The sequence below is a fragment of the Tympanuchus pallidicinctus genome, unplaced genomic scaffold (genome assembly GCF_026119805.1).
Source record: "Tympanuchus pallidicinctus isolate F22 unplaced genomic scaffold, pur_lepc_1.0 scaffold18, whole genome shotgun sequence".
Lineage (NCBI taxonomy): Eukaryota > Metazoa > Chordata > Aves > Galliformes > Phasianidae > Tympanuchus > Tympanuchus pallidicinctus.
Genome location: NW_026294699.1, coordinates 15147290 through 15172371, shown reverse-complemented (window position 1 = coordinate 15172371; position 25082 = coordinate 15147290). Strand labels below are relative to the sequence as shown.

Here is a 25082-nt window from a genome sequence, read left to right as displayed (position 1 = left end):
CTGCTACTGCTCACTTACCTCCACTGCAAAGTGCTGCCTGACGTTTAGATGGAACCACGAACCCCAGTTTGTACTCAATGCCTCTCGTCCTCAACTGCATCCTCACTTCCAGCTTTCGCATTCACTGAAGAGATTCCCTCCAAGCCCTCTCATCTCTAGACTAAAGAGTCTCCTCACCCTCAGCTTTCCTCTCTGGAGAGGTGCTCCAGTCCCTCAGGCACCTCAGTGGCCCTACGCTGGCCTATCTCCAGTACACTCATGTCTGCTGTCTGGGGGGGCAGGGCAGAACTGGACACAGTACATGAGCAGCCTCACCAGTGCCAAGTGCAAGGATCACCTCTCTACTGAAGCCTTCCAGGCAGCACGAGCACACTGCCCACTCACAGCCACCTGGCTGTCTGCCTACCAGCACTCCTAGCACTTTTCCTGAAAAGCTTTGTTCCGCCGAGGTGGACACAAACAGAGACTAACAGGAGTCCTTTCCCAGTATCAGGCTGCAAGGAGTTGTTCAGGGAAACTTCATGAAGTGGAAATGCACATACAGGAGCAGCAACCAAAAACTGAGGGGGAACTAACACAACAGCAGGCTGCTCTTGTCCCGTCCACAAAGCTTTGCAGATTTCTGTACCAGCAAATCAAAAAGCACTGCATGTACTGCGGGTAAATACAAATGTACAACAGTAAAAGCATCTCTCAAGTCTCTCTTTTAACAGACCATTTGCTGTGGAGTACTGACCATACCGTATCTTACGTTTTGGCTGAAGAAACTCATTAAATAATGTTACACGCAGAAATTGTCCAAGAGACAAGCGTTTAGCAAACCCCAAAATACACATAATGAACAATAGTCCAGCAGCTGCCAAGCACAGCTCCTCCACCCCCACTGTTGCTTCCTGGGGGTTACTATGGAAGGAGATCTGAAGAAGCAATTGCCATCCCTCCAATAATCCCTGATGTGCAAACAGAACACAGGAAACACTGACTTCTGACATGGATTAATAATCACCCTGCACAAAGAGCCACTATATTCCAGCATGAAGAGTTCTGTGGCAAGACTGAAAATTAACATTTCCTTACATACCCTCCACGTTACCACTGCTTTGGATTGAAACCTACATCCCTTTAACAAGTTTTATCTGAATGTCCAAGGAGTCCCATGACCGCTTCAGCAATGTAGAAATTCCTGTTGGGGAAGGGTGGCAGACTTAGAAGAACAAACTCTTGCACTGCCATCTCTACCAGCACAGTCATCAATCCCAGGACTGTCAAAGCCGTCTGATCTTTCCCGTGCATTTACTGTCACAGTCCCCCAGCAGGGACACGCGCTGTCACACACTGCAGGGTTAACACTTCTCTCACTGCTCATCACGTGAGAAATCGCATCGTACGCCAGATCCCCTGCCTTGTGCTGAACTGCAATCCCTCTCAGTCCCAAGCTACACAAGTCACCAGCTAGTAAGCACGTTGACTCAGGACACAACTGTTCTACCCACAGTGCTGGTCTGTACCACGATCTCACCATCTCTGAAATTGCTCATGTTGCAGGGAGGAGCCCTACATTGAGCATATGCCTCAATGAGGTAATTTCACATCAACTGAAGTCACCAATCCAGCCTGGCAGAAGCTTACGTGCACACCAAGAACAACTCCTTATTTCATTCTCACTCAGTAGGAGGAAATGCTTCAGCACAAAATGGGTTCCTGAGGAACATGAACCCTTTCAGGGCCACTGAGGAAGCTGCTCAGTGATCTGCATCACCAGGGCAGTTTTCGGACACTGCCATCGTGAAGGTTTACACTTAGTCAAAAAAAACAAAGCAAACAAACGTACAAAAAAACACCAATGTTGAACACAGTATCATCTCAGTCTCTATGCTAAAATCCCTGCTGGAATTAGAACAATGAGCTCCACAACTGAAAAGATAGTACAAAAAGAAATTAAACACACTTAGGCAACTGAAAGGAAGCATATCTGCTGCTTCTGTGTAAGCATAAGGAAATAAAATAGCATCCCACTCATCTGTTAAAAAGAAAAATCAGTAGCATGTACACCAAAGAATCACAGGGTTGGAAGGGACCTCAAGGATCACGAATCTCCAACCCTCTGCCCGAGGCATTGCATTCCAATCAGTTATTTACCCAACTAGTCCTGCATTACTGTAAACAACCAGACTACACAAGGCCCTCTTTAAAGTAAGACTCATCTTTAAACAAGTTTACCTGTTGTCTGATTATCAGAGGACTGTCTCAACAACTTCTGCCAAGAAGAAGCCTCAAAACTGTCCATGTTTTCCATCGGTAGTTCATCACAACTTTTCCTTCCAGTATCTATGACTGGTCGGGGCAGTACCAGGCATTCTACAGTGTTCTCTACACCCTACAGTGCTTGCACTTGAACACAGCACCAATGGGTAAATAAACATCAAGCAGCACGGAGAACCAGGAAGGCACTTGGAAGGCAACCTCCTAGTTCCTACACCTGCACCATCTCCCTCTTGTCATTTCAACCACCTGTAACCAGATCCCTATCAGCTTTCTTTTCATGTGTTCTAAATTGAACTAATTGCTATTGTACAGCCAGAATTAAACACTGAAAGCTTCTGGAACTTTCTCCACAAGAGAGTTTTGCATGGTGTCAGAAGCACCTGAGTAAAAAAAATCCAGCCACTGTGAGCTACGTTTTATTTGCTATCTGATACCTAGAAACAGCCATTACAAAACAAGCTGAAAGTTCCATAGCTCAAATCAAGTAAGCCTTATGTCAGTAGTCAACAGGTCAGCTAGTTATAACACCTCACGGAGCAACCCAGATTTCTGTCACAGTCCATGGAACAAAATTTAACACAAACTGCCTAGGAAAAGCATTATTGAAGGCAGACACAAGTCCCATGCTGCTCCGCATTTCATCTCATCTGCTGTTATCTCAAGCAGTATTTTTAAGAGCTCGATAGAAGACAGAGCCAGCTGTCAGGATTCTTTTCCATGTTCCAGTAGCCTCAAACTACTTAAAGAACATCCACGATAGTCTGACATAGCCCTGCTATAACCTCATGTCAACACAAACACTGTGCTTTCCCATCCTGCTGATCACACCCCACAGCAACAACAACATCAGCTCGTTCGGTGCAAATAGCTCAGCAAAGGGAATCAACAAACAGAAGAAAACAGCCTTTCCTTCAGGCACTTCAATTAGTCACAGTAATGCAATCAAGTCACAGCATGTTACACCCATTACGGACAGGTGCATCCACCACAGTGCCCAAGACCTGGTTTGCTGAAACTGGACACATTTTTCGAGGGTCTGAAGGCACACGATCCCTTACATCTCTGCTTGGGTGCACCCTTTCAGAAAATAATGCACTGCAGACATACAGTACAAGTAACAACTTCACAATTTCACTTGCAGTCTCCTTTACTTTAGACTCCTCTTTTCCATAACTCAGCAAATCATCTACATACTGAAACAGCTTCACCTCCTCTTCAACCTGAAACTTCTCCAAAACTTTCTCCAGCACTTAATTAGTTAAAACAAAAATAAAATATAAAATATATAACGTATATAAAATAACACATAATAACACAATAGATAATATCTATCATAATATAAACACATAAAATATAATAAATTAGGCGATTCTATGAACCCTTGGGGTAAAGCAATCCACTTCTCTTGCTATTTTTGTCGCAGTTTTGGATCCTCTCGTACAACGGCAAAAAGATCTCGACTCTCTGAGTCTAAAACGCAGGTCTCAAAAGCATCTTTGAGGTCTGTTACACTGAACCATTTGTGTCTGTGTGGGATTTGACTCATTACATTACAGGGCTTAGGAAGCAGGGGGTGTCATTTGAGAACCATTTCATTAATTTCCCTTGGATCTTGTACCAGTCGATAGGTGCCACCTGCTTTCTGTAAAGGCTGTTTTCAATTAAGTTGAAATCATTCTCCCTGTTTCCCTTTTCCAGAAGCACGGATCCACGGATCCCTCCACCCCGTTAGTCACAGAACAGGGCCGAACCAGCCTGTAAATCACTGACGCCTGGGCAACCTATTGTGTTAAAAACTTCCTCCTAATATCAACCTAAACCTCTCCTGTCTCAGTTTAAAACCATTCCCCCTTGTCCTATCACCATCCACCCTCGTAAACAGCCGTTCCCATTCCTGTTTATACACTCCCCTCAAGTACTGGAAGGCTGCAATGAAGTCTCCCGCAGCCTACTCTTCTCCAGGCTGAACAAGCCCACTGCCCTCAACCTCTCCTCACACAGAGCTGCTCCAGCCCTCTGACATCTCAGTGCCTCCTCAGCACCCGCTCCCACAGCTCCACGTCCCTCCTGTGCTGTGGGCCCCAGGCCTGGATGCAGCGCTGCACATGAGGCCTCAAAGGAGCTGAACTGATGGGGACAATCACCTCCCTCTCCCTGCTGGTCACCCCTTTTGCAATGCAGCCCAGAACAGGGGCTTCATTTTTTATAGAAATCTACATATCCACGCCTACAGTCCCCCCACAATGCACTACAGCTTCATATTCCTTCCTCCCTACAGCTCCCAACAGCCCCCAAAAGTCCCCTATGACCCTATGGCCCACCACAGCCCCCTGTCTCCCTATACACCACCCTTAGAGCCCCGTATCTGCCTCTCCCCCCCAACAGCTCCCCATAACCCCTACATCCCCTCACAGGCGCCTACAGCCTCACATCTCGCTGTATCCCTCCCCCGTCGCCTCCCCGCAGCTTCCTAGAGCCCCCACAGCCCCTCTCCCCGCCCCGGCACCGCTCTCCCGCACACCTCCGGCACAGCTGTCCTCAGCACTCGCTTCCGAGCTGCCGCGGCTTCCCTCTCAGTGCCGCCCGGACAGCTCCGGCTGCCGCCGCGGTCTCCTACGGGGCGGCACAGGCGGCTGCAGCGGCGCTCTGCGAGGAGAGCCGCGCCTCCAACAGCCGGCCCCCAACGTTCGCTCCTGTGCACGGCGCCTCAGCCAATAGCAGCCGGCAGCGCTGCCGCGGACCGACGAGAGCCCGGGGGCGGAGCGGCGCTGCTGCGGACCAATGAGAGCCCGGGGGGCGGGGCGGGTGCTGGTCAGGGTGAGCTCCTCGTGCCTCAGCGCGGTGGTGACAGACGTGGAGATGATCTGCATGGCCAGCTTGTAAGTGGGAGCCAGGAGCAACGCAGCTGCAGGAGCAAGGTGCTAGGGAGCAGCCAAGGTGTCAAAATGCATCCAAAAGCCCTGGAAAGCATCACAAAGCCACAGCCAGGAAGCTTGCGAGATATGGTTTAGTGCTAGTGGTGGCAATGGTGATGAGGAGACGGTTGGACTGTATGATCTTATAGGTCGTTTCCAACCTCGTGTGATTCTTGATTCTTGGGATTATAATTAGCCATATCCAGAATGCTAGAGATTGTCAGCTGCCATACCAAATCGTAGGCAGAGCTCTCGCTGCAGACAAAGCAGGAACAAACGAGAAGCTCTGCTGCACGCACTCCACAGCCATCACGTTGCAAGCTGAGGTGCCTTACTGTGTGTTGCATTCATCCCAGTCCTCGTGAATGAAGACTCCACAGGCAGTCAAGGCGTTGAGTGAGTATAAGTGTGCTTTTATTAGTAAAGGAAAAGACAGGAGGGCGTGAGAGGTCCAGGTAAAGATGGGAATCGTCCTCTCTTGGGTGGAAAGCTCATGGACAGAGTGGCTCAGCGCTGTCAGTGTTGATGTCCGGTGCCTGGGACTGGAGGCCTGATTCTAAGCCCCCCTCCAAAAGGCTCTGCTGCTCCTCGCTGATGCTGACCTTCTCCTCAAAGGCGGTGCTGCTGTCGGAGCACTCGGGCTCTGCTTGGGCTGGGCTGCACTGCAGAGGCACCGGGTCACAGTCCAGGCTGGTGCCTGTGGTGTCTGGCAGGCTCAGGTCAGCATCTTCAGCACAGCCGGGAGAAATGAGGGCTTCAACTTGGATGAGCTCCTCGTGTCCATCACTGTTGTTATGCGGCAGGCTGTCAGCTGAACCGCAGCCATTTGTGCTTCCTAACAGCTCTCCATTGGTGGAAGCACACAGCCCAGCATTGCTACTTGCTCTGGCACATCTGGGTTGACAAGAGCTCAAATCACCTATAAAAGAATGAACAGGGGTTGGTGTCCAACTCTCACAAGCTGAATTACAAACGTGGTTCTTGATCAGGGGAGATCTGAAGGTGCTAGGTATGGGCTGGATAGCTAGAAGGAGATACAAGCCCACTGACAGCAAGAATTCGACGTTGCTGAGAAGCAGGGTGTTGAAAGCTGGATTTGCACCCTTACCTGCCAGCACTACAATGTCTGTCTCTGAGGGCTCCCTGGGATGGTGCTGCCGTTGGTCTTTGGCCACAGAGGATGGTTTCCCCAGGCTGAAGCAGGAACAGCAACAGCCAGCTGGTGATTCCTTCATCCTGCCCAATGGACTTGGTCTGGAGAGAGGAAACAGGGAATGGTGTGAGTTGTGCGTGGAACTCCAAAAGCATCTCTGACTCTGACAGCTCATCGGCCCCATCTCACTGCCATGTCTGGTTTCTCGTGCCAGCAGGTCTGACCAACAGCTCTGCTTCCAGGAGAACTGGGATTGGATTCAGGCACGTGGCCCTGAAGTCCGGAAAACCCCAACGTTTCCAGGTACAGCCAGCACAGTCCAGGACAGATGTCAGCGTGGCTTCATGCAGCTCGTGACTGCCTGCCCAGCAAGGAGGGAATGCCAGCCTTGTGTGGCTAAACTCAGCCCGGCGGGCAAGTGAATGTGAGTTCTGTCTCACAGTGCAAAGGGAGTGGAGATTCACTGCAACACTTCAGGCACCATCAGTTTAACTGAGTTTCAGCAAGCTTTTGCTCTAGAAATAATGGGGGGGGAAAACAACACAAAAAGAAACCACAAAAACCCACCCAAACAATGATGAGAAGGTACTGGAAAAGGAAGTCCTCTTTACCTTTCAGACGGAAAGTCGATGATGGTGTGGAATTTGCCCCGTACAGCTTTGGGGCCTTCTTCCACCTCTATGTCCCTGCTCACTATCACAGCAACAGGAGAGCTGCTGTGGCCTCGCCTCCGTGCCTGCGCCTCCTCCAGGCTGAGCAGCTCTGTGGCAGGAGAAGACGCCCGCACAGACTGGGGCCCTGAGAGAGAACTGTGCCCTGGAAGGGAAAACCATAGGTGAGAGCCAGGATCAGAAAGCGGCAGCACAGCCATCGCAGGTCCGGGAGCTGCTGTGTTTCTCTCAGATTTGCTTATCCGAGCCACTGGAAGAAGAGCAGCTCAAAACAACCATGTGCTCAGAGGTGTGTCTATGGCAAAGGATGCAGTCATAATTAGGAGCAGCTCCCTGTATCGAAACAGGCAAACACAATCCCTAGAAAATGGGGGCAGGGAACTGAGAAAGCTTCGCTGCCACACTTTCACCAAGCTTCACCAGATTTCTCCTTGTCACGTTTGGGCTTGCACATTCTCAGCATCCAGCAACTGGACGCCAGATTCCAATCTAAGCCCAGAAGTCTGCTGTCCCCTCGATAGTAAAAGAGGATTTCAAAGGACTTGGAGAAGGCCTGCATTTGATCCAGGTGTCTGAACAAGATGAAGCTAATGGAGGAAGACACTCACCTGCTCCATCTGCGATGTCAGGTCCAGGTGTGGAGCAGAAGAGGACATCTGTGTGGTCGATGATGAATTCCACCACGGCCAACTGCGTCTGCAGTTCCGTGCAGGCAGCTCTCCCGCTGGCGCAGGCAGACTCGCTCTGCTGTGATCTGCAGAAAAGGCAGGTTTTAGAAGTCATTTATCCAAGATCGCTTCCCCGGGTCTGAACTGTTGCAGCCCAAAGCTGTCAAACTGGGCTCCGGAGACTTCCGCAGTAGGCAATCAGTGATGCCACTGAAAAAGTTCTCCTGGCTGATCAAGGACACACCAGTCCCATCTAAACAAGAGAGCAGCAATGCTCAGCTAAAAATTGTGCCCACGTGGGGTGGGAGAACAGTCCAGGCTCCTGCTCTGCTGTCAGCCACTCACTGCACATTTTATAGGAGAAAAGCACATGTGGTGCAGAAGAAGGGAGGATTGCTTTATTCTACTGGAGAACAGATGTAAGCATTCTGTTGAAATGGAAAAAGAAGTTTACCTTAGGAGGTTTGGAGCCCACACAATGGCTAAGTTCTTAGCGTGCATGTTGGTGACAGAGCTGTTCGCAGACAGGCAGGCCAAGTGTCTCATCAGATACGCCAGGGTCCTGGGAAACAAGAGAGGCAAATGTTCAGCACCAGCCAGCATGCCGTGCTGCAACTCACAAAGCAAACCTCAATTCATACTAGTTGTTATTACTGCTACTGATGCTGAAGATGAAGTAGACCCAAACTTGACCAAGTGCCACGCTGCAGCACCCAGCACCAGCACAGCACAGCCACAGCCATCAGCTGCACAAAGCGTGCCCCCGTGCCCAGGACCTGACCCAATAAATTAACCCTGTAAATTAAACCCGTGTAGCCTTCAACCGCTTCAACATACCCAGGCATCGTGTTGCTCACGTGAGACAAAGCCTGGAATCGCACCATTGCCCTCTGAAGTGCAGCAGGGCTGAGCTCAGCAGGCTGAGGGCAGCACTGACCTGTAGTGAGGAGCGGGCAGCTGCTGGATGGTGTCCCGCATTCTGACCAGCCGCTCCTCCTCCGTAGAGGCACCAACAGCATCCTGGAAAAGGGCAGAAAGGGATTGAGACACAAATCAGGAGAGATACCTGCCGCAGGGTCGGGAACCATGGGCACAGCGCGCTGCTGGTCAGCACTGAGAAAGATTTTAGGCCTCCCCAGAGGCATCTGGCAAACATAGCGGCACGCAGCTGGTGCCACCACGGCCAAGGAGTCCAAGCACCGGGCCGGTTTACAGCCTGGTTGGGCAGCTCAGCTCCTCGCAGGGGGCATTCATCTCCAAGTACACTTGGCTATTAATCCCATTCCTGTTCCAGAAAGAATTGGGGAATAGCAAAAAACAAACAACACATGAATTCTCGCAAAGCATTGTGAATATGGAAATAACCACCTCCTGGGGCCAACAGACGTGGCATCAGCATGATGCAGGATGTGGCAAAGACATGCGAGTAAACCCCATGGGCCTAACAGAAGAAGGGCCTCAGAGCTGGGGCACTGCTGCAGCCATCTCCCAAGAGGCCCAGGGAAGAGGGAAAGGAAAGGCGTTGCCTCGTGCTTACCGAGAACTTGTCGTACAGCTGGTCGGTCAGCAGGGGGGTCGGGAGCTCCCTGAAGTACGTTTTGCAGAGGGAGCTCGCGCTGTGAACGTCGCGGACGGTTAGCTCAGGAACCTGCTCAGACTCAAATTCCTGGCTGCAGAGAAGGACACGAAAGCGGTTGAGAAAGAGGAAAGCAAGTCAAAAGCCACACCCAATGCAATCAAGAATCAGAAGGGCTTCCTGATGTACAGGAGAACACAAACACTCGGCCACCAGCACCACGTCAGCCATGCTGGATGGGATGTTCCCAAAGGAGACCTTTCCTTTGTGCTAAGGCATTGCCCGCAGGCCTCTGAACGCCCGCAACAGGGCACGTGCCCCTGCTGGCAGCTGTGTCTGTCAGTCGCAGCACTCTTACCGCAGTCTCTGGACGTTGGATGCCACGCCGGACAGGCGGTATATCCCCTGCACCACGCCATGCTGCTTGATGAACTCGGCGCAGCTCTGGAGGACCTGGGGGACTAAAGAACACGTGCTGGCGGTTACTGGAGCTCCTTAGTCAAGTCCTGCCTCAGGCTGTGCTCCCGTCACATCCCATCCACTAAGCCCAGCCGGGCTTGGCTGAAGCAAATACAAACGTGCTTGTCTCTTGGGAGCATTAGCCTCACTTCATCTTTCAGCCGTCAACTCCCATTCCCCGTTTCTCCACTGGTATCAACCTGCCCCTTGCTACATACCATCTCCCTTTCATCATTAGGTTCTCAAACAGGGAAGCTCTCAGGAATGGGCTGTCCCTTACCATCACGACCAGAGTGGAGAAGATGCTCTCCCAGGTCACGGCCAAACACCCTCTCCTTCTCCACCTCCCGCTCTTTCCGTTGCTTTGGGCGGGCCTTCACCACGGAACGAAGGAAGGTGAGGAGCTTGCCGCGCTTCTTTGGCACTGCACAACAAAAGGAAGAAACCAGTTCATCTCAGGTTTGGCTCCGTTGGACGAGGCCGAGCGCAACACATTCTACAGAGCACCTCAAAACGGGAAGAACGTGATGAGCAAGTGCGTACCAAAATGGATTTTTCCCATCCCTGGAGGAGTCCAAGGCCAGACTGGATGGGGCCCTGGGCAGCCTGGTCCAGTCCCACATTAAACGTGGAGCTTGGTTGGCAGCCCAGCTTGAGGCAAGGGGGCTTGGAGCTTGATGATCCTCGAGCTGCCTTCCATGCCAAGCCATTCTACAAGGATTCTAGGATTTCCCCAACTCCAGTCATAAAACACAGGAGGACTGGGCCAAATCTCTGCACGTTCTGATGGAGTTGAATGCACACCTCTTGCTTAGCTTGCTCAACCTGGGCATTAAGGACCCTCTTGAAAAGCCACGTTCTGATCAAGCGTGTCACTAGCACAACCAGACCTCTATCTGTCCATCAGGTATGCCGGCTGCTCTCAGCCTCGTACTGACTTGCAGGAGAACTGCCTTTGCCTTCCCTCATTCTCACTGCCTACAAAACACCAGCCATACGCCCCGTGCTATGCAGGAAGGATTATCAGCACAGAGGATAAGGGGGGAAGGATAAGGGAGGTATTAAACACGGAACACACCCAAAAAAGACTCCATTTTGCTTCCCTGCACCATCAAATGTCTCATCGTACCTGGCTTTGGCACTGAATTGATGAGAGACTCCGGGATTTTTCCGTTAATGAGCTCCACACACTCACCAGGGAAAGATCCAACCTGCAACAAGAGGAAGAAGAGACGTGCAATACTGAAGGCAGCGTTTCTCCGGCCTGAACTGTTCAAACATCACCTTTTCCTCATCACGTGCCTGCCAGATGCTCCGTAAGACAATCCAACCAAAAAATGGCCTGCTTAAAATTAATAATTATTCCAAATTGGCAGGCAAATATCCATAAAACTGTGTATGGAGCGGGGAAAGGACAAGTATGCTATGCACCCCTAAATCTCAAGCGTGCCCAAAGGGAAAGACTTCATACAGAAGCTATATATTATGATAGATTGATGCAGCTAGATCTGAGTTAGCACAGCCTATGCACTTTCTGCTTGCTGACTGAGATGCATCTGCCATCCCCAGCTCTGAGCTACCCAGCCTTCTGCAGCCAGCAGCAGCAGCAAGCGCGCAGAGGCTCTGTTACCCTGCCTCATCTCAGCTGACAGGCAGCGACTTCCTAAAAGACACTGACTTCACCTTCTGCATGGGTGCAAGCACAAGTGCTCAGAGACACTGAAACACGTGTCCTAGCTGCTGCATTTCCAAAGGTGCGGTTCAGTGGCCGTGACCTGATGCATGTTCTGAGGGCTCTTCTTTCTAAGTTAACTGAGGAGGCAGTTTCCTACAAAGACCAACTTTCAGCTCTGGCCTAAGCCCACAGCAAAAGGGAAAGTCCTCTGACACCAGCACAAGGAAACCATTTTCCATGTGGAGCCACGCTGTGCAGGCAGGGCAGCTCTAAGCTGAGATTCCTGCCTCGACCGAAGTTGCGCTCTCACGTCTGAAGCTTGGGCCTACCTGAAAGCCGTGCTTGCCTCTCCAGCGGGGGCTCAGCTCCTGAGGCGGCATCTCGATGACGCACACGAGGTCTCCCACCTGCAAGAGATTGCAACGTCAATCCCAGCTTCGGCACGGCTGGGAGGAAAGCGCAGCTCAAATGACTGCATTCTTCTGCGCTGCCCAATATCGTCAAGCTTGAGAGCCATTGCACCAGTGCAGCTCTTCAGGCATTTGCAGTCGTACAACTGAACGTGGAAGTAGAAGAGTCACTCCAATACACAACATACAGAATTCAGCTGTTCAGTATGAAATGGTTCTCAGAAGCAGCAGGCTCTTTGCCAAAGGGAGAGCTCCAATTAAACCGCAGGCCTAAGTCAGCCAAACAGAGCCTGAACAGATCTGCACAATCCATACACTGGTCTGCCATTGCTCAGAGACCAGGCTACCACGCTGGGCAGTAGCTCTTGGATCAGAAGATTCCAATGCCAAATAGAGCCATAGTTTAGAGATGGCTGAACTCCTCCCTGCATTCAACCCAGTGCAAGTCTAATCTGGAGCCACATCTTCTGAGCATCACCTCACCAAACATTCGGAAGGTGTCTGAGAATATTCCTGATAGCTTCACATGTTATACTCTTCTGTACAGGACAACAAGGAACGCCCTTAACTGCTTACCTCCAAGGAGAGTTCACCCGGTGCCTGGGCAACGTATCTCTTAATAACGTGGGCAGCAGCAATAGCTGGGATATTAAGAGATGACTCCTCACGGACCAGCCGGGGCTTCCCGTTGTTCTCAGCCTGAAACAGAGAGCACAGGCCATGGTGAGGAGCTGAGGGCAAACGAGGAGGATTTCAGGCTGAGGAGCATGTCAGCAGAGAAAGCTGCAGGAAGTGCACTCCGTCCTTATCATGGGCACACAAGAAGGAACGGCAAGGCTAAGAACATGCCCGCAGCAAGGAAAGAAAGCCTTGAAGGCAGCTTTTCAGTGACACCGATAGAGCCGCAAGGATTCGCTCTCTTGAAAAGCAGGAGAGCACATCTGCAGCTCACTCTGCTGGCTCAAATCAGGGAACAAAGACCAATCAGAGCTCCACACTCTACCTCCATCCGTGTCATGTCAGGCTCACAGCTGATCTCGCTGCACGCGATGCCCATCACAGCAGGCACGACAAGCTGGAATGAAAAGAAACACGCTCATATTTTCTCTCTTCACACACCACACTATTGAGAGACTACCGGAGAACTACCCTGGGCTATCCTCTGGCACAGGCAGGTGCTCTAGAAGCAACCACTCTGTTCACTCCGTTCAAATGGGACAGCCCATTAGGCAGCATTTGACCAAGCGGCTGTCCCTCTGCTAGCAGATGGGGACTGGCACAAAGCAGCAGATGCATTCGCCCAGGGCGCTCTGACAGCGCAGCAGCAGGGCAGTGAGAGGAATCATTGCTGCAGGTGCATTTGCTCCCCGGCCACAGCTCCCACCAGCCTCACCACCGGCACCTGCTGCAGCCCCGCACATCAAGGATTTCCTCTGCTTGCATCTCTGCTGTGCACCCTACAGCTGCCGCGCACACTCACACAGCCCAAGCGTGCGTGCTTGTGACCTTGGGTCACGCTGTGCAGCTCGGCACAAACTGGGCCTAGGATCCTTTGCCTAAGGGATTGCTTTCCTTCAGACCAGCTGGTCACAGCACCACACACAGCATCCTCCACAGGACCGAGCTGCAGGGGAAGGGAAAAAACCCACACGGGACCAGTGTCCCATCAAAGCTGGGTGAGGCTGTGTTACCAAACATGGTGCGACACAGTGCTGGTCAACCACGTGGGGGGACAAAGCATGGCACGTACCTGGCAGGAGATCAGAACAAGGTAGACAATTCCTTGAAATCGCAGCTGTTTCTTGTCACTTTGCTCTGTGCTTCCACGAGAGAAAACTGCACCAAGGGAGCGGGTAGAGGAGGGAGAAGGAACAGGTCTGTGAGCTTCCACAATGTAGCAAAGACAACAAGGGAAAAGCCATGGGACAAATGCCATCTTTGTGGATCGCTTGGGAATGCAGGTACTGGCTGAAAGTTACGTCTGATGGACAAGAGTAAGCAGTACGAGCTGCTAGGAGCTCCACCAGACAGCAGTTTTCAACAGCTCACTGCCCACCCGTCCATCCCACGCTGTCTTAGCTTACCTACAAGATGCTGCACAAGACACAAGGGGTGAAAATGAAGGCACTCAGTCGCTGCACAAGGGCAACAAGCGAGCTACTCACGCAGAGCTCAAGCGCTCCAATGAAGGGACGCAGCACGCACTGCTCCTCCCCTCATTCCAGCCTCTTGTGACATCACTAAGGGCCACCAGGCTGCTCCGCCATGACGACAGGGTGGGGAGGCAAGACCATGTCACAGGACCAGAAGATTCCAACACCCAACACCCAACATTCTAGAATCAGCGGGCCGTTGGAATTCTACCTCAGCCCAATCCTGCACAAGCTGTCATGCGGTTGTCATGACCACAGCGCAGGACCCAGCGCTTGCTGCTGTGCAGCCTCGTACGACTGGCCTCAGGCCGTCCCTCTGCAGGGCCTTCCTGCCCTCGGGCAGATGGACATTGCTTCCCAACAGCGTACCTTGCAGCGCAGGGCCTATGTACAATCCACACTGCAGTCCTATAGATCTGTATCAAGCTATCTATACCCAGACACACAGTCACCACTACCATCTTCTTTCTGAGTCTTGAGGTACACCATTCAGCGGTTTCATTGCCATCAAACAACCCCACTGATGACACACTGCTGACACAACGTCCTTGCAAACACAGCAGCAACTCCTGGCACCGATAGCTCCGGGTACAACAAGCACAGGGCTCTGCGTTGCTTTGGATGCATTGGAGCATGGATCTGAGGGCTTTGTGGAAGGGGGTATATTTAAAATTTCACCGACGTTTTCAAACCATTTCTCTTTCAGCATGGTCCCAGCACCTGGCATGCTGATCATCATCCTGAATATACATTTTGTCAAAGTTCTACAACTAAGGAAATAGTTCCTTACCAAACGCAATCTGATCACTCTTCTGGCCATATTTTGTTCCAGCTACCGCTTCCTGCGGGTGGCACCAATAGCGCTGCATCACCTATAGCTCTCTGCTCTTACAGTTCTCATGCTGTCTGGGCAGTCCTCGTGGCCTCACAACTCTCTCATGCCACACGTGCCACATTCTGAGGCACAGAAGATATATCGCACTACTTCAAAACGCCTTTTTTTTTTTTTTAATATAATGATACTAGGGATAATCATCTGGAGCTAGAGCAATATGAAAAAATTCCCTTTAGTTCAACCATAACTCTTCCCCATGGACTCCAGAAGAGCTCTAAGAATACGCAGGGTGGACATGGATGGCAGCTACCATAAGAGTAAGCAATGAAAAATGAGGTTGGGAGCCATGCTGTGTCATTGCATCTGTGGGCAGGGATTCTCCTTGGATTGAGCAGAGTGCAGATGTCGCCTGAGAAAAGAACTTAGGATCATTCAGGAAAAGCAAATGAGTTGAGTAATTAATTGAAGAAACTCACGTTCTAAAGGTACTTAGAAGGAGAGAGTATTTCCCAACAGAATGGGTTTAACTGTCTATTCCCTGTTTTGCTAGACAGGTCTACTCTATGGATGCTTAGACTGACCTGAGAGGGCATGCTTCAGCACACCCCACAATTTCCAGTTTCCACATCGTCCAGGCAGCGCAAGTGCGGTGTACATCTCCCTTGGCACAGACATCAAGCTTTTCTTCCTGTGCAATCAACTAATTATGACGGGGGAAGGGGACAGTACAGGCCTCACAAGAGAAGAGCCTGCCGGAACATTTTAGAGCTGGGAGTCAGGCAAATGACTCGGTTCAAGTGCACCTATACCAATGCACGCAGCATGAGCAACAAGCAGGAGGAACTGGAAGCCATTGTGCACCAGGCTAACTACGATCTAGCTGCTGTTACTGAAACATGGTGGGACTGCTCCCATGACTGGAGCGTTGAGATTGATGGCTATAAGCTCTGCAGAAGGGATAGACAAGGAAGGAAGCCAGAATATTCATCAACACTGAATTGATCCTGCAATTCAGGAACCTCACAAGCAACCTGAAATAAGCATCTAAAAAAAAAAAAAAAAAAAAAAAAAAAAAAGAAATAAAAGGAAAAAAAAAAAAGGAGAATAAGGTAATCAGTATACCAGCAGCTGTTCTTCTTCAAACCATGGTTCCCAAGCATACTGCAATTGGACAAGCTATAGCTTATCACATCAAAAGCCATCTAGAAGATTCAGTTACTGGTACAGGCCATGTCGGCATTCGCTCACTGTAAGCATCTGCAGGACAAGTCCATGGACCGAATGACCTTGTGCACCCATCCTTCTGTCTCAGCTGCAAGAATAATCCTCACTCCCAGCCATTTCCAGTTTTCTTTCTTACAAAAGATGAAAGATATAAAGAAGCTCTTCATTCAAAAGTTACTTGATTATACAAACAACTAAATTCCAGCCTGCTTTAATCCAAAGTGCCATCTAGTTTGCATACAGAGAAGTAGGGTGCATATAGGAAAGAACGCATGCACACTCTAGTTTTCAATGGCCAGAATATCATAATAAACACATAGAAAAACAGCCTTTACTCTGGAGGCTTGTATGGCAAAGCCAATTGTTTGGACCAGCTCATTAATATACTATAACTAGTTTGTCAATTCCAGCTACGTATTTTATATGCCATTATGATCAATGATTGTGGAAGCCCAAAGGGCAATCTCTCATTTTCAACAGACCTCCTTTTTGACAGAGATGGAATTTATTACATTTAAAATTCATCACTCCTCTTTGTTTGCAACACTGTCCTCTGACAAACTCCTCAACACAATCAGCTCAAGTCTTCTACCTGAATTTCTGGGATGACTGTGACAAGTATTCCTTCACGATGCTCAGATGTGCACTGTCTCCCATGAGCATCTTGCTGGACGCAGCATGCTGCAGCATCTTTGCAACAGAGCCAAGATTTCTTCATTGATCTGCAGTCAGCTGCCCTCCAGCTGAAAGATCCATTAGGTCAAATGCATCCGGTGCAACCATGGCCGGATTCACGTAGCGGTGATAGAGTAAGTTGCCAACAATCTAGGACAAGTTGAGGAGAGAAAAAAACACATGGAAAACCAATGGCACAGACCTCCACTGAGTTTTACTGACACTACTCCGAGTGAGTTCTGACCAATTAATTTCCTGTGAGCTGTGGGCCCCGTTCCAGATGCAGGGTCTACTGCGCTGCCATTAATAAGCACATGCTGTCCCAAAGAATCTTAGTTTCACACTGTCACATAGATACATACACTAAATAAATGCACAACTGTGCATTTAATCCAGAAGTAAGAAACTCAGAAGTACCAAAGATGAACGGTATTTGACATTTCAAAAGAAGTCCAATTCACCAGCTAAGTGAGCAGCAATGAACGCCGAGGCCCCAAAGATAAAGACAGCCCGTTATCCACATGCTCATCCATCTACTTCTAACCCATATTGGACATTTGCCTGCAGTAATTCCCACAACAAAAAGGCATTGGCCCAGCACGCTGACATGCAGCAAAAGTTCCCACGCCACATGCTTCAGTATTTCCTGGTCTTTCACATCAATCTGCGCAGAGCCAAGTCACAGAATCTGGGCTTCTCCTGCTTTACGTGCGATTTGAATGCACAGAAGAGATCCGAGGTGTGAAGAAATGGCAAAAACAGAAAGAAGAAGCTTCGCCATTGCTAAGCTGACCCAGAAATTCACTGCTTTCAGAGAGGCCATGGTTTTGACAGCTGTTTCAGCTCTTGCTCTACTATCCCAGGTGACGGCACACAGTCACAGCAGACAAAACTGTTCACTACCAGTCATAAGAAACACATTTGTGAGAGAAATCATATTGATAATAGTAAAACATGTAGTAGGAAGACAAGAACAGTACACTGTAGGAGTAGTTTTAGGCCCTAATGCATCTACAGGCAGTCACCGCACACAGCTGCAGTTCAGAGTGCGGCATGGGCTGTGACATTGTTTCCACAAGGATTAATAAACACTGCAGCTTTCCACCTACATTTACAGATGGAAAAAATGAATTCACCTGCACAGAAAGAATCAATGCCTCAGAACGGGAAAGCACGGAACCAGAAGAGAGAAGAAAACGGCATTCAGATTGGGAATTACTTCGTAATGAAGCAGAGACAGAAAAGCTTAAAGAGACTGTGGCAAGTAATGTCAAAGCCACTCTTTGTTTTATTAAGAAGAAGAGCACTCACAGACAGAAAGACCTTCAAAATAACAAACGCCAGGACAATCCCAATGAAAGCCACAATGCTGTGCTTATTTGGAAGCATTTACTACTAACATCCTTTTCGTTCTCCAAAGTACGGAAATGTACAACACAAAACTGCCCACACCTCATGAAAAATGACACCATATACTTTGTTGCAGCTACTGTAATGCCCTAGAATATTGTAAGGGAAGTGAGAATAGTAGAATTCTGCACACAGACCTTTTCAACTTGGCACTGTCTCTTTAAAAAAGAGCAACTGACTCAGATAACACCAGCAAAACCAAGGTGCACCATGCAGCAGCAAGAGCATCCCAAAGCCAAGAAACCTAGGGGGCACAATGCCCAAGACATTAAAAGCAAAAGGAAAAGCAATAGGGTGACTTCTTCTGAATGCTGTATTATGTCTCCTTTGACAAACATGTATCCAGCAATCCAAAGCACAGGGCAAAGTACTTTATACCCATAACAACAAATAGCCTGTCTACTTAAACTGCAGCTTTGAATCTTCTCTGCACACGTACACCCAACAAACAACACTGAGATGCATCTGCTGCAGTCAGCGTGGCAGACAATGATTCACAGAGCTGCTCAGCTCCTTACCTTCAGAAGCTCATCCTCGCCAGCATCAGGAAACTTGTCATGCCGGGAGTCTTTCAGTACCTTGGCAATGAAACACATCCCGTAACTTCGAAGGAAATAAAAGGCAAGTGAGAATTCCTCACGGATGAGCCCACTATTAACTGCTGCAGGATAACGCAGTGACACACCAGACTTACGGGATTTGGTCAGCTGAACAACGATGGCAGACAGGAACTTGTCTGTCACTGCCTTCACATCTCGGATTGAGGCATCCAGGTGCATCCTCACCTCACCATGATTAAGAGCTTGTTCAGGTGTAACATCGTACGGCAACTTGCTATTTGGAAAAGTCAGATGTGAAGGTGAGCACTCCTCAGCCTAATATACTTTTGTCAGTGCCAGGCAGAATTTTTGGCTTGACACACAAACAGATCCACGCTCACCTGGCTGCAAAGAGCTGCACGTTCACTTTCGTTAGAATTCTAGCACTGAAAGAGCAAAGGACTTCTCACGTCCTCTGCTGTCCCTGCAGCAGTCGCTGTGAGAACAGGCCCAGCTAACTCTGAACTGTATCTTTCTGTACCACATGCAGACATGCTCTCTACAGTCAAGAAGGTCACCTGCGATACGCAGTAGTACCTCAGGTCACAAATAAATCCGTGAAAACACAAGCTGCACATTGCAGTGTTAAGATAGTAACTCACGCAGAGTGCTGCGCTGGGACAGTTGTCTTTTACTTCATAGCATTGCTTTTCCACCACTTCCCTTGAAGTGCCTTAAAAACAAAACAAATAAAACCAACAACTGAATCCTCAAAATCTGGTCAACATCAAGCACTGGAAGAAACACAGAACTCTGACTGGGGACGGATGGGAGCCCATCAAGACTTTATAGACACAGATTAAAGGGAGGACAGGGACAGATGACGTAGCGGGGGATCTACAGGCCAACCAACCAGGATGACCAGGTGGATGAAACCTTCTCATGGGCAGACAGGAACAGCTGCATGCTGTGATTCTATCAACACGGCCTGTGTTGACAAGGACCACAATGCTCATCTCGTTCCAACCCCCCGCTGCGTGCAGGTTCACCAACCGCCAGCCCAGGCTGCCCAGAGCCACATCCAGCCAGGCCTTGAACGCCTCCAGGGATGGGGCATCCACAGCCTCCTTGGGCAGCCTGCCCGAGTTGTGGGCAGAGATTGGCTTGGTAGAGTAAGAGCTACGGTATCTGTATCTATGAGTTAACACAGAAGAAATGCTTTGGGGCTTTTCTTGGCCTATCTCTTCATGAGATTCACTTCTAATAGGCTCAACACCCCTGTCACAAGATGATCTACTGCGCCCAGTTCTGGGCTCCCCAGTACAAAAAAGACAGGGATCTCTTGGAAAGAGTCCAGCGGAGGGCCACGAAGATGGTGAAGGGCCTGGAGCATCTCTGCTATGAGGAAAGGCTGAGTGAACTGGGTCTGTTCAGCCTTGCGAAAAGAAGACTGAGAGGGGACCTGATCCAGGTCTATAAATATCTAAGGTGTGGGGGGCAGAATGGTGAGGCCAGACTGTTTTCAGTGGTGAGTGGAGACAGGACAAGAGGAAACGGCTGGAAACTGCAGCATAGGAAGTTCTGCACCAATGTGCGAAGGAACTTCTCTACAGTGAGGGTGACGGAGCACTGGAACAGGCTGCCCAGGGAGGTGGTGGAGTCTCCTTCTCTGCAGATGTTCAAGACCTGCCTGGATGCCAACCTGTGCGACCTGGTGTAGGGAACCTGCTTTGGAAGGGGGGTTGGACTCGGTGATCTCTGGAGGTCCCTTCCAACCCCTACGATTCTGTGATCTTTATACCTTTCAGAAGAAAGCCATCTCGAGCTGATGGAAAAAAGCTGGTATCCATTGGACAGATGCATGCAATGAATCCAGGGATGGTTTGGAACGATTAATAGAGCAATGCAAAGCAGCTGAGCAACTTGTAGAAAAAAACAGTAGCAACAGCTTCCATACCCGGCCTCACCATTCTGAGATCCCATCTGGTTAACCCAGCACTTGTAAATATCCACTGGATCCGTTCTGACGTTGAGCGATTCGTCCTCAATTATTTCCTTCACAACTGGGGCCAAGATCTGCCTCAGTGCGTTCTGACCACGGGCACCACGGTTGAAAGAGCGCATCTCAAAAATACAGAGGAAACAAAGGGAGTTCTACACAGGTACAACTATTTTCTTTCAGTATTTCAACAAGTAAGCAATCAGCAACAAAAGCCATCCACAGCATGCCGCTATGGGAAATCCAGCAGCAGAGAATAAAGCATAGACATGCACTTTCCTGAACTACTACTCCAAGAAAAGATAATAATAATTAAACAAACCTTTTAGGCGTTACCTGTTGGAGGGCACATACCATCCTCATACTTAAAAACATCAAAAAAGGCATGACTGCCTCCAACATTATATGTATTTGCTATTCCTAGCAAGTTGTGAAGCTCCGTATCAGCCAGAAGTCATAAACACCAAACTCCTAAGTGACAATCAACTCCATTATGCCGACAGACAGCCAGAATCCTTAAGCCTGACAGCCAGTAAAAAACCCAAACCAGACAGCATCTGATTTTCAGCCTCCTCATCAGTTTTGGAAAACAGTGACCTTCGCGTCAGCTTCACTCTGACCTGTAAAGCCCAAGCTCGCAGTCTGCTCCAAGTCCTTCTTACTAGACAGCAGAGAACTTAGATGGGAATGAATCTTAGGAAAGCACTGCAGCAGATCAAAAACAGTGCCTCCCTGAGCAAGAAAGCATTGGCTAAAGAAAAATGGCTTTAATCCTAAAGAACAAAGGTAATTCCTCCTCCTTCCAGGTTACAGAAAGGACTGACATGAAACAGCATGAGCAGAAAGCAGGGACAGTTCAGCATTATCAGCAAATGAGCATGGGACATCACACAACAACAGCTGCAATTTTAGCAGCGGCCCAAACTCAGGCAACAGCAAGGCTGTGTCCTATGCTACAACGTACTTGATCTCTTCCTGCAATGCTGTTTGCAACAGCGGCAACAGCAGAGATTCCTCTCTCTGACTGGATGCGTAGTTATGCAGCGTGAAGATGGCTGAATCCATGAACTCTGTGGGTTTGTTTTGAGGCATCTGCAAAAGCAGCTTGGCCAAGTACGTTGGAGTAGTCTAAAACAAGAAGAAAAAGTACTTAGTGCACGTGTATAATCAATGACTATTAAGATGTTGTCATTATGAAATAAACAAGAGAGTTTGACAAAGCAGACTAAGCTAACAAAAGGAGAATAAATAGAAGGCTTACCCCTATCCTGGGCTCACTTACAAAACTCCAGCAGAGCAGATCTCCAGACGAGATCCTTCCCCACTGGTAGCCAGCTCTTAAACAGGTCTAGGAGGGCTGTAGCCTGGCTGCACCCCTTCCTGCAGCACAGCTGCATTGCCTTCACCTGTGCTCCTCTGCCTGACTCACTGCTCGCCTCAGGTGATCAATCAGAGGTTCAGGCCATGACTCAGCAGTTCCCATACAGCACGTGTCCACAAAAGCCAACACCACAAAGACAGACAGCGCCTCAACACTGCAGAGCATAAGCACAGACTGTTCCAATACACGTAAGCATCTATGACAAGAGCAGTGAATGAAAAGCTGCATACCTCAAGTAGAAAAGATGCTGATAGGCTTCCAGCTTTTCCCTCTCCTCTTTGCTCAAAGCTTTCAAACCTGCCTTTTGCTCGTTCAGCGTCATCACGTCACAGAGCTGTTCCTTGTTCTCCTTGCTAAGATTTTTGCTATGAGAAACAACATCCTGCAAAGAACACAGAGGGACAGATTCCACATTTAAATAACACGCAATATGGGAAAAAGCTGCACGATAGCACTTCCTTATGTGTGGATAAGGCAGTCAAGGTACATCAGGAGATCATGAAGTGAAACATCATCTGTTATAGCAGCAATTTCTGTCCTGTCCCCACATTCCAGAATTGGTTGAGAACCTACAAGGATTAATTGCTTTGAGCAGGGACTACTGTCAGAGCTGGTAGCGTTCTGAAGATGCTTGAAAATGCCTTTCTTTCTCAACTGTGCTTGAAGCCCCAAGCCCTGCTTCCATTTTGCTGACTCCCTGCCTCCACTGCTCTGATAACGATGATACTTTTTGCTGCCAGCATCAGCCCAAGAGCTGGAGCCTCCTTTGGAACTGAACTTCACTGCTGCCATGGTTCAGATTTTACACAAGGTCAAGCCTAGCGCCACGCTATTCAGGACCAAAGGAAAAGGTGACTGTAACTTCAGCTTGAGTTAAAAAAAGGCACCGCTGTATCAGCAACGTTGTTCTTGTGTGCAATCAATCGTCAGCAAAGTGACAGAGGGGGCTTCCATCAGCCAACCAACACCAAGCAGCCTGAGCACATTTCCTGCTCCAAAATCACCTCCCCCTTCTGATACAGCACACAAAACGTGAGAAGAAATTGAGGTGTGCAAGTCCATGACTCACGTAACCACAAGTGAACAGACAAACAGTTCTCAGAGCCTTCAAGCATACCATCTATTGCTTTCCCCTTGGACCGGAGTGGGTTCTTTTCTGGTGTTTTGTTTTTACAATGCTTCAAGTCTTGATGTTTCTTCTGCAGTTCTCTTTCTAGGGATACATAGTAATAAGTGGAACAGTTAGGAACTTACTGGGAGGAAAACCTGTAACTCGGGGGGAAATACTTCCCACTGCATCTGAGTAAGTGAGATCCAGGCTCCGAAGGTCCTCATGCTAACTGCCATTGGCCTCAATTCACTCTGCTCGTCTCCCAGCACTGCATTTCCTACCTGCAGTGTCATTCTGTTCTTCACTAGCAGTCCAATCTTGAGGTCCATGAGACTGAGGTCATTTTCAAGCTGTTGATTAGATCGGACCAAGGTCACAGCTTCCTCACACAGTTTCATTAGCTCCAGCTCCTCCTGAAAATCTGGGTCCAATCGAGCAAGTGAACCAATTTCCCAACCACAGCCGTAGGTGGGTTTTCAGCATTGAGATTGAGGTCATTTTCAAGCTTTTTTCATAGCTCTCTTTGTGTTGCAGATCTCACTAACAGTATTTTTCTGCAAATAGAGATTCAAAGCATATTAGCTTTATTCTTTTGGCCACACTTACTGAGGGTTTTGTAGTCTTCTCCTGCTTTGTTTCCTCGGATAAAAGCTTGAGCTTTTCTAACGTCATTTATCTAGAATGGGAAAAAAAAAAACAGCCACTTACACTTGTTAAGGGCAGAGTAAAAAAAAAAAGTGTCAGACACTGAATTCATTTCACAACCTCTTATGTGGTCTCTGAAATATTGCAGGTGATCTCTGTAACGCCTTCTGCCTTGATACATCCTGGTCAGTGACGGAATCTACAGGAAAGAATCCCAAAGCAGGTCAGATAAAAGTCTTCTCCACAAATATTGCTACCAAAAATGTTAACAAAAAAAAAATAATAATAATAACATAGCAGTGAACAGTGAAATAATATACAAAGCTTGCTAACATCACTACTGTGGGGAAACATTACTTCTGAAAGTTGCAATAAGGCCTGAAATAGGGGCAACTTCAACTTCAGAGGAAAAGAGCACGTACTTTACCTGCATCTCCTCCCGTGACAGCTGTGTGTCATTCTGCACAAATTCCGTCACTTCATCCCATCCTCCCTCTCTGGTCCTCACGTTATGATAATGATGACAGCCTCCTCTCACCCAGTGTTTCACCTGTTCACTGCCACTGCCTCCTGAAAGCAGAAATGCTGCTATGTTGAAAGCAAACACGTGTCTATCTTCCTCACATACAAATACTACAAGAAGGAAATGCATGGAGAGGGCCCTTCCTCCAAGCAATAGAAGGAATGCCTCAGATTCCAATGAACCACCGCAAGAACTACCTAAGCACAATATATTCTACAAGTGGGGAATATTTCACTGCTACCTTTTTCATTTCCTTCCTACTTTTTTTTCTTTCTGTTAACAAAGACTTCAGTTTACAAGGCAGCCTCAATTTCCTATAACATGAGATTCTAACAAGATACCCAGAACGCAAGACTGCTCCTCACATTGCTCCCCCTCTGCTTTCCATTCTACAGGCAATCATCTTGAATTTACTGCACTAGCAGGTAGCTATTTGGGGTTCACCTGTGGCCATTTTTCTCCTTTCGACTTCTGCCAACTCTCGCTGGTATGTCTCTGCACACTCTGCAGCGACTCCGTACAGCCCCACATCTGGTGAGCACAAGGCACTCAGGGTAGGGCTGGTATCTCCGTGACCGACTGCTTCATTCACGGCCAGAATGCCTAAGGAAACTTCAACAACAGGAGGAGGCAGGTTACCTGCACAGTCAGGAGCTCAGTGGCTCACAACAGACTTAAGAGAGCAAGGCACTGTGCCAGTGTACACAAATACTTTCTTGTATTTATGCACAAAAATACTGTTGTTTTTTTTTTTAATCAACAACTTGGTGTACAACAATCTTTTCAGTACAGTGT

The 25082-nt window shown here is 48.8% G+C and overlaps 1 protein-coding gene across 1 annotated transcript in view; it reads right to left on the bottom strand.

Moving 5' to 3' along the window:
* Window positions 1–5572: 5572 nt before the first annotated feature.
* LOC128079161 (rho GTPase-activating protein 32-like) overlaps window positions 5573–25082 on the bottom strand; it is a 52019-nt gene continuing 32509 nt past the window's right edge. Inside the window, exon 16 of the mRNA XM_052680131.1 lies at window positions 5573–5782. Coding sequence (XP_052536091.1) covers window positions 5672–5782 — 111 coding nt within the window. The 3' untranslated portion in view covers window positions 5573–5671. The remainder of the gene's footprint in view (window positions 5783–25082) is intronic.